Below are 8991 nucleotides of genomic sequence, written 5' to 3' on the forward strand. Positions count from 1 at the left end.
TAATGCTTCGATTTTTTATCAGCAAGGCCGAGGGGCTCGAGTTCACCCTTAGCCATCTCATCCATTTATACCGGCCTCAACTCTTCCGAGGGTTGATTAAACTTCAACGCCGATCGACCAAATATTTCTTTGCCAGCAATGACGAAGATAGAGATCGAGGTTGGATGAGCCGGTTCATCCGAGTGAGGACTATCGATGTCATCCCCGATGAGCAAACGCCATTCCTCAAGAAGTGGAACTTCAACCGTGAGTGGAGCCTCTTTCCTCAATAATTTTTCTGTAATTTTGCTACACTTTTCATAATATTCTTTCCTTTATTTGCAGCGGTCCCTTGGATGCCCCATGCGATCCTCGATCTCGAGGATTGGGTTCGTAAGCTAGTCGCCACCTCGTCATATAACAAACGCAAGTGGCGTGACTTGTCGAAGGGCAAGTGGGAAACCAAACACCATGGTAAGATCTCCGATACTTTCTCCTTTATCGGGGATGCTTCTTTTCTAACACTTAGCTTTTATTTATGCAGGCATTGGAGATTTCTCCTAAATGAGGCCGGCCCCTCCTGAGGAGAAGATTGAATCTCTGATCTCGAAACCGAAGAAAGATAATAAGAGGAAAAGGTCTTCGAAGCTCGAAGATCCTCAAAACAAAGCGGGCCCTGCTCGGAGGCGCAGGAAGAACGTCATCATCAATGTGGACATAGACTCAGTCCACCAGTTCATGGATGACGAAAATGACGAGGTCGAGGATTCGACTCTGGTGACTCAAACCAAAAAATCAACCAAGACTGCCAAACCTACCAAAACCGAGGTCCTTAATCATGATGAAGGAACCTCGAAGGAAAATAAGGAAGAAGACCCCGAGTCGCCTGACGTCGTGGTTGTTCCTCAACCTTCTGCAAGTACGCCGAAAGGGGGTAAGTTCCAAAGCTCTTATGATCGAGCAGAGCACCTCGGGGGATCTCTCTGATGCCATGACAATAGGTCACTCCCCGTCGTTCCCGGCTTACTCTGAGGACACCATTAGAGACGCTCGGGCCCTAAAGGCGCCTGAGTTAAGCGGAGCCCCTAGTGAGGACGATCCTTTCTAGGATTGTTTCACTAGGGTTGATGATGCCGATCTTGATGATACATCCTCGACCTTCGAAGGGGCCCAACGTCTCTTCTCTAAGGTAAGCCTTAATTTTTAAAGTTGCAATTTCCTTAACGTTGAAATTTCCTTCCTTGCTTTGACTGATCATTCCTTTTATTTGTAGGATTTTACCAAGTTTAAGGCCGAGCTGAGACAATGTGAGGCCGAGCTAAATAGATCCTTGGGTGAATGGAAGGCCTTGAGGCTCCTTTGTGATCAAAAGGAGGAGGAGATTAAAGACCTTCGGGAAGAGTTGACCAGGGCTCAAGAATATGAGGACGAGCTGGAGAAGCAGGTAACTAACGTTTTGAAAGAATATGGGCTTCCCCTCCCAACTATGAAAGCTAATACTTCGATGTCTCAGCTGCAGCAGAAGGTGGAGATGTTGGAGCAGCTTCGAGGTGAGGTTGGTCGGGTTAATGCCGAGTGCAACCAATGGAAAGAAAAGATGGACCTTCTTGCTGCGGGGAAGGAAGCTGCACAAACCAAACTAGCAGCAGCAGAGGCTCAGCTAAGAAGTGTAAGAGAGAGAAGTTCGGCCCAGGCCAAAAAGATTGCCGAGCTCGAAGCTAAACTTGCTAAAGACGAAGCTGAAGTTGCTGAAGCAAGGGTCGAGGCCAAGAAGACTCAGATTACGGCTGATAAAACTGTTGTCGTATATTTGAGGGACACCGAAGCTGCTCAAATGGAGCTGAGAGAAGCTGTTGATCAGGAAAAGTGAAGCAACGACTATGCCAGGTGCCGATCTCGGAGGGAGACTCTAGAGGAGATTCACGCTAGGGGCTTTGATCTCACTGAGGAGATAGCCCAAGCTAAGGCGGATGAAGCCGATGCCAGATTCCTTATCTCCTTGGATGATGATGATGATGTCAAAGGCGGCCAAGGTGGGTCCGAAAATGAAGAAGGTTCCGAAGAAGAGACCACTCCCGATGGAGAGGCTGCCCCCGAGGAAGAAGCAGTTCCAGGAGGAGAAGCTGCCCCCGAAGGTGGGAATACTCCCTCGGTGTAGATAGGAACTTCCTCTTTGTATTTTCTTTTTTGTTGAACTCTCGTACGTGCCACCTTTTGAATGTATATAAAAGAAGTTTCCTTGAATGCTTTCTCAATCTTTCTTGCTTTATAATTTTTGTAATAATTTCGTTCTTCGAATGGTGTATTCGAGATCCCTCCTTAAATGGTTTCTTTTAAGTTGTCGCGACCAGGTTCGAACCTTCGAGGTATGTATCCTTAGTGTCGAATGGTGACAGGTCTTCAAGCAATAAAAATATTTGTTTGAGCTCGGGGTAATCGAACCCTTAGGTGAGAACAAAAGTCTCGAACTCTTAGGTGAGAACAAAAGTCTCTAACCCTTAGTATATTGGCCCTTAGGCTCTTTTATATCGGCCCTTAGGCTCTTTTAGGTTGGCCTATGGGCTCTTTAAGTCGGGCCAGTTTGGCCTCTAAAAGTGGCTATGATTTTTCCCTTTTCGGCTAAAAGACTTGGTGAAAATTTCTTATGCCTTAGCGTATATATATTTTATACCTGTTGGGTTTTTCGAGGTTCGACGATCGGAACCCAGATTTTCTTAGCTTGTTGGTGTTATCATCTCGAAGGCTGATGTTATCGAAGCCTTTGAATTATTTGGAGGCTCACTTTATCGAAGCCCCTTTGCTTTGCCGAGGGTAGCCTTATTTAACCGGTTTCTCAAAGTATTTGAAGGCCTTTAGTTTATGGCGGAAGTCAGACATCTCCGAGCCGCATTATTTCGGCTGTAGCCTTGTCATATGACCATAGTCTTTAATATGGTCATAGCTTTCGGGCATGTCTATTGGACTTGTTTCCCGATAACATTTCGAACTTGTTCGGAATGTCAATCCCCGAGTGTGATGGCCTTGGCCTATACGTCGAGGGATGCCTCTTTGAGGTCTTATGAATTCACGTTTATATGGCTCGAATGTGTTGACTGTCGATGACAGTCCCCGAGTATGGAGCTTGTTTTTGGCTCTTGAGCCTTTTCTCATATAGAATCATAAGTATGGAGCTCGTATAGTAGCAAATTTCTTCAAGACACAAAGTATTTAACATAGAAAGGATGCTTCTTTACATAACTCATGCGTGCGTACATGTTTCGCCGTCGGGGCTCGGTTATTCTATATAGACACGGTTCCTTTGACCGTTTGGCCCATTACAAAGTTTTCCTATCGAGACCCTCTTAGGCGTGAAGTATTTTCCTCGAAATGCTAGTCCCCGAGGGTGATTCCCCCCCAGTATTCGAGGTGTACTGAAAAGAAGCTTTGGATACTATTGAATTCCCCTTAGGTAGCACATAGTTGTTGCCTCGTTAAAAATCTTGCCGGAAAAACTCATTTGGGATAAAACCCGATCTAAGGAAAAAAGAGTGCAACGCATGCTTTAAAACCTAAGGTCTTCGCGTTGATGGGTGCCTCGATGTCTTTGATCGATCACCTGAAATGAGTTAGTCTCGAATACGAACGGAAAAAAGGAGGAAATCATACCTTAGTAATAGTATCGTTTGAGCAGTGAAACATTCCAATTGTTTGGCAATTGTTCGCCTTCCATCGTGCTGAGTTTGTAAGATCCTTTTCCGATGACTCTGATGACTCGATATGGCCCTTCCCAGTTTGGGCCTAGTTTCCCTTCATTCGGGTCTCAAGTATTGAGGGTGATTTTTCTTAGAACTAAGTCTCCGACTCCGAAGTGATGAAGGTTGGCCCTTCTGTTGTAATACCTCTCGATCCTTTGTTTTTGTGCGGCATTTCGGACAAGTGCAGCTTCTCACTTTTCATCCAATAGTTCGAGGCTAGTGTTCATAGCCTCGTGATTTGATTCTTCGATTGCATGTTGAAACCTGACGCTAGGTTCTCCGACCTCGATTGGAATTAATGATTCGGAACCATACACCAAAGAGAACGGAGTCGCTCCCGTGCTGGACTTTGATGTCGTTCGATATGCCCATAGTACCTCGGGCAAAACCTCTCTCCATTTCCCCTTAGCGTCACTCAACCTTTTCTTCAAGTTCTGAATAATAAATTTGTTTGTGGACTCGGCCTGGCCATTTGCGCTTGGGTGATATGGCATTGATAAGATCCTCTTTATTTTGTGATCTTCAAGGAACTTTGTTACCTTGCTGCCGATGAATTGCTTCCCGTTGTCGCATACAATTTCAGCGGGTATACCGAACCGACACACGATGTGATCCCATATGAAGTCTATGACTTCTTTTTCTCTTACTTTCTCGAAGGCCTGTGCTTCCACCCATTTGGAAAAGTAGTCAGTCATAAACAAAAAGAATTTAGCTTTACCTGGTGCTGTTGGCAGGGGGCCGACGATGTCCATCACCCATTTCATGAATGGCCAAGGGGATAGGACTGAATGGAGTTGTTCACCGGGCTGATGAATCATCGGTGCAAACCTTTGGCATTTGTCGCACTTTCGAACGAACTCCTTAGTATCTCTCTACATGCTATCCTAGTAATACCCAGCTCTACTTATTTATGAATCAAAGAGTCGGCGCCGGAGTGGTTCCCACAAGTGCCTTCGTGGATTTCTCGTAAAACATAATCGGTGTCCCCCGGTCCTAAGCATACTGCCAATGATCCATCGAAGGTCCTCCTGTACAACGTTCCATTTTCATCTAGTGTGAATCGACCAGCTTTGGCTCGTAGGGCTCTCGACTCTTTAGGGTCTGAAGGCAGCTTTCCGTGCTTCAAATACTCGACGTATTTATTCCTCCAATCCCACGTCAAACTTGTAGAGTTTATCTCAGCATGACCTTCCTCGACTACGGATCTCGAAAACTGGACGACAGTCCCCGGGACAATATCGTCTTCCTCGACCGATGACCCTAAATTCGCAAGTGTGTCGGCCTTACTATTTTGCTCCCGAGGTTTATGGTCCAACGTCCACTCCTTGAAGCGGTGCAATGTTACTTGTAACTTGTCCAAATATCTTTGCATTCTATCTTCTCGAACTTCGAAGCTTTTGTTTACTTGGTTTATCACCAGCAGAGAGTCATATTTGGCCTCGATGACCTCTGCTCCCAGGCTTTTGGCTAATTCGAGACCTGCAATCATGGCCTCGTACTCGGCCTTATTGTTAGTTAATCTAGAAGTTTTGATAGATTATCTAATGACACTTCCCGTAGGTGGTTTTAAAACAATACCGAGCCCGGACCCTTTCACATTTGAGGCACCGTCTGTGAAGAGGGTCCATACCCCCGATGATGTACCCGTCTTTAGTAGAAGTTCCTTTTCTACTTCGGGTACGAGGGTAGGTGTAAAATCTACCACGAAGTTTACCAAAATTTGAGACTTGATAGCAGTTCGGGGTTGATATTCTATATCGTACCCCCTAAGTTCGATGGCCTACTTGGCCAATCGGCCCAATAGCTCGGGCCTATGCAAAACATTTCGAAGTGGGTACGTGGTTAACACAGATATGGGATGACATTGGAAATATGGCTTCAACTTTCTAGATGCACTTATTAATGCAAGTGCTAACTTCTCTAAATGTGGATACCTGGTTTCAGCATCTCCTAAGGTTCAACTTACATAATAAACAGGAAATTATGTACCTTGTTCTTCTCGAACCAGCACGCCACTTACCACTACCTCGGATACAGCCAATTACAAGTAAAGTTTTTCGTCCGCCTTCGGAGTGTGAAGCAGAGGTGGGCTCGATAGGTACCGCTTTAACTCATCCAATTCTTGCTGACATTTCGGAGTCCATGCGAAATCATTCTTCTTTTTGAGTAGGGAGAAGAACTTGTGACTCCGATCCGATGACCTCGAGATAAATCGGCCTAAAGCGGCTATCCGTCCGGTTAGTCGTTGTACAGCTTTTACACTGCCCACGACGGTGATCTCTTCGATGGCTTTAATTTTGTCGGGGTTGATCTCGATCCCCCTATTTGACACCATGAAACCCAGGAACTTGCCCGAGCCAACTCCGAAAGCGCATTTCTCGGGGTTGAGTTTCTTGTTGTATTTTCTCAAAATCTCGAACGTTGCCTGCAAATGAGTCAGATAGTCCTCTGTGCACAGGGACTTAACTAGCATGTCATCAATGTAAACTTCCATAGATTTGCCTATCTGTTGTTCGAACATCTTATTAACTAGGCGTTGGTATGTAGCTCCTGCGTTTTTTAGCCCGAAGGGCATTACATTGTAACAATATGTTCCATACTTAGTGATAAATGAAGTCTTTTCCTGGTCCTCCGGGTTCATTTGAATTTTATTGTACCCGGAGTAGGCATCGAGAAAAGTAAGTATCTCGTGGCCGGCCGTGGCGTCGATCATACGATCGATGTTGGGCAGTGGAAAAGAGTCTTTAAGGCATGCCTTGTTCAAATCTTTGTAATCTACACACATTCTAAGTTTGTTTCCTTTTTTAGGGACTACGACCACATTGGCTAACCACTCGGGATATTTTACTTCCCTAATGGACCCTATTTTGAGAAGTTTAGTTACCTCGTCCTTTACGAATGCATGCTTCACCTCGGACTGGGGCCTTCTCTTTTGCTTCACCGGTTTGAACCTGGGGTCGAGACTCAGCCAATGGGTGGTTATCTCCGGTGGGATCCCTGTCATATCTAAGTGGGACCAAGCAAAACAATCTATGTTATTGATAATTAATTGAATGAGTTTTTTCCTTAGCTCGGGGGTTAATCTCGTTCCAGGTATACCTTCCGTTCTGGTAGATGCTCGATCAATATCACCTGTTCTAGTTCCTCAACCGTGGACTTCGTTGCATCTTATTCCTCGGGAGCGACGAAAGCTCGAGGGGTAAGGAAATCCTCTTCTTCGTCCTCGGCTACCTGTTCTTCGGATTCGATCGAGGTTGTGGACTGTGATTGCTATTTAGCCATCTGCTTGTCTTTGATGTTCGATTTCTCCGAGGTCGAGGGTGCTGGTACTGGTGTCAAATCATGAACTACAAACATCTCCTTTGCTGTGTGTTGCTCTCCGTATACCGTCTTCACACCATCTTTTATCGAAAAATTCATCATTTGGTTAAGGGTCGATGACACTGCCCTCATGTTATGGATCCACGATCTTCCAAGCAATGCATTGTACCTCATGTCACCTTCGATGACATGAAATTTTGTGTCCTGTATGGTCCTGGATACGTTCACTGGTAGGATTATCTCTCCATTCGTCATTTCACTGGCCATGTTGAAGTCATTCAAGACTCTAGATGCAGGTACAATTTGATCTAGCAGTCCGAGCTGCTCTACGACCCTCGACCTGATTATGTTCGCCGAGCTACCTGGATCCACAAGAACGCGTTTAACTTGAATTTTATTTAACATAATAGAAATTACCAGGGCGTCGTTGAGTGGCTGAGAGAGGCCTTCTGTATCTTCGTCGTTGAATGTAAGGGTGCCTTCGGGCATGTAGTCTCGAGTCCGTTTCTCCCTTGTAATTGACACTTTGGTGCGTTTGAAAATAGGTCCCTGTGGGATGTCAACTCCGCCAATGATCATGTGGATAACATGTTGAGGCTCTTTTTGCTCATTCTTTCTACTGGCGTCTCTTTCCCTGAAGTGGTTTTTGGCTCTGTCGCTGAGAAACTCTTGAAGATGACCCTCGTTGAATAATCGAGCTACCTCTTCTCTTAACTGCCTGCAGTCCTCGGTCTTATGTCCATGTGTACCATGATATTTACACATTAAGTTAGGATTCCTTTGAGAAGGGTCAGTTTGTATGGGCCTGGGCCACATGGTGTCCTTAATCTTTCCAATGGCTGAAATGATACCCGAGGCATCGATGCTGAAATTGTACTCTGATAATCGAGGTGCCTCTGCTGGTCCTGTATGCCTATCAAATCCAGTCTTACTCATGAGTCCCCGAGGATTCTGCCCTCGATCCACCATTTGATCATTCCGAGATGTATTGCGCCTCGAACTGTTCATTCTTCATTATTCGGCGTATGGCTGATACCGTTCCTTGTTCGACCTCGATTCCCTGTCGGTATCCCTCGAGTCTTTCATTGCCAATCTTCTCGGATAAATTGAACCCGAGGGGGCTCCCAACTAGTCATCCTCGACCCTAATCTTTGACTGATATCGATTGTGCACATCCGCCCAAGTCACGGCGGGGTACTCAATTAAGTTTTGTTTTAACTGCTGTGATGCTATCGAGCTCCGCTCGTTTAACCCCTGGGTGAAACCTTGAATGACCCAATCATCGGATACCGGTGGTAACTCCATTCGTTTCATCTGAAATTGGGACACGAACTCCCTCAACATTTCGTTGTCCCTTGGTTTAATTTTGAAGACGTCTGATTTCCTCGTTGCAACTTTTATAGCACCAGCGTGTGCCTTCACAAATGAATCCGCCAAAATGGCGAATGAATCGATAGAGTTCGGGGGCAGGTTGTGGTACCAAATCATTGCCCCCTTAGACAAAGTTTCCCCAATTTTTTTCAACAGAACGAACTCAATCTCATCGTCCTCTAAGTCGTTTCCCTTTATACCGCATGTGTATGTAGTGATATGCTCATTGGGATCGGTGGTCCCGTTGTATTTAGGTATGTCCGGCATGCAAAACTTCTTTGGAATAGGCTTCGGGGCCGTGCTCAGGGGAAAAGGCTTTTGCACAAACTTTTTGAAATCCAAACCCTTTAAAATCGGAGGTGCCCCTGGTATTTGATCGACTCGTGAGTTGTATGTCTCCACCTTTTTGTCATTATCATTGATCCTTTTTTCTCCTGACTCGATCCTTTTTGTGAGCTCTTCGAGCATTTTCATGATTGTAGGGTCAGCCCCATATCTATTATCGTTCAACCTTTCCGGCACCGGCTCAGTACGGCGAGTAGTTTCCGGTTCAACCACGCTCGGAATCTTTTATTGACTTTGCATA

The 8991-nt window shown here is 45.5% G+C and overlaps 3 protein-coding genes across 3 annotated transcripts; 1 reads left to right on the forward strand and 2 right to left on the reverse strand.

Annotated features, from left to right (window-relative positions):
• Positions 1 to 543: 543 nt before the first annotated feature.
• Positions 544 to 1849, forward strand: LOC138907651 (uncharacterized). The gene is made up of 2 exons (XM_070198257.1): positions 544 to 756; positions 1253 to 1849. Exons 1-2 carry the CDS (start codon positions 544 to 546, stop codon positions 1847 to 1849), a joined length of 810 nt encoding a protein of 269 aa, XP_070054358.1.
• A 2768-nt stretch (positions 1850 to 4617) lies between these two features.
• Positions 4618 to 5202, reverse strand: LOC138907652 (uncharacterized). The gene has a single exon (XM_070198258.1). It carries the CDS (start codon positions 5200 to 5202, stop codon positions 4618 to 4620), a length of 585 nt encoding a protein of 194 aa, XP_070054359.1.
• Positions 5203 to 6983: 1781 nt separating this feature from the next.
• Positions 6984 to 8003, reverse strand: LOC104094175 (uncharacterized). Its single transcript, XM_009600051.2, has one exon. The coding sequence runs from the start codon at positions 8001 to 8003 to the stop codon at positions 6984 to 6986; it is 1020 nt and encodes a 339-aa protein (XP_009598346.2).
• Positions 8004 to 8991: the final 988 nt, after the last annotated feature.

The sequence above is a fragment of the Nicotiana tomentosiformis genome, chromosome 3 (genome assembly GCF_000390325.3).
Source record: "Nicotiana tomentosiformis chromosome 3, ASM39032v3, whole genome shotgun sequence".
In the NCBI taxonomy this organism is placed as follows: Eukaryota; Viridiplantae; Streptophyta; class Magnoliopsida; order Solanales; family Solanaceae; genus Nicotiana; species Nicotiana tomentosiformis.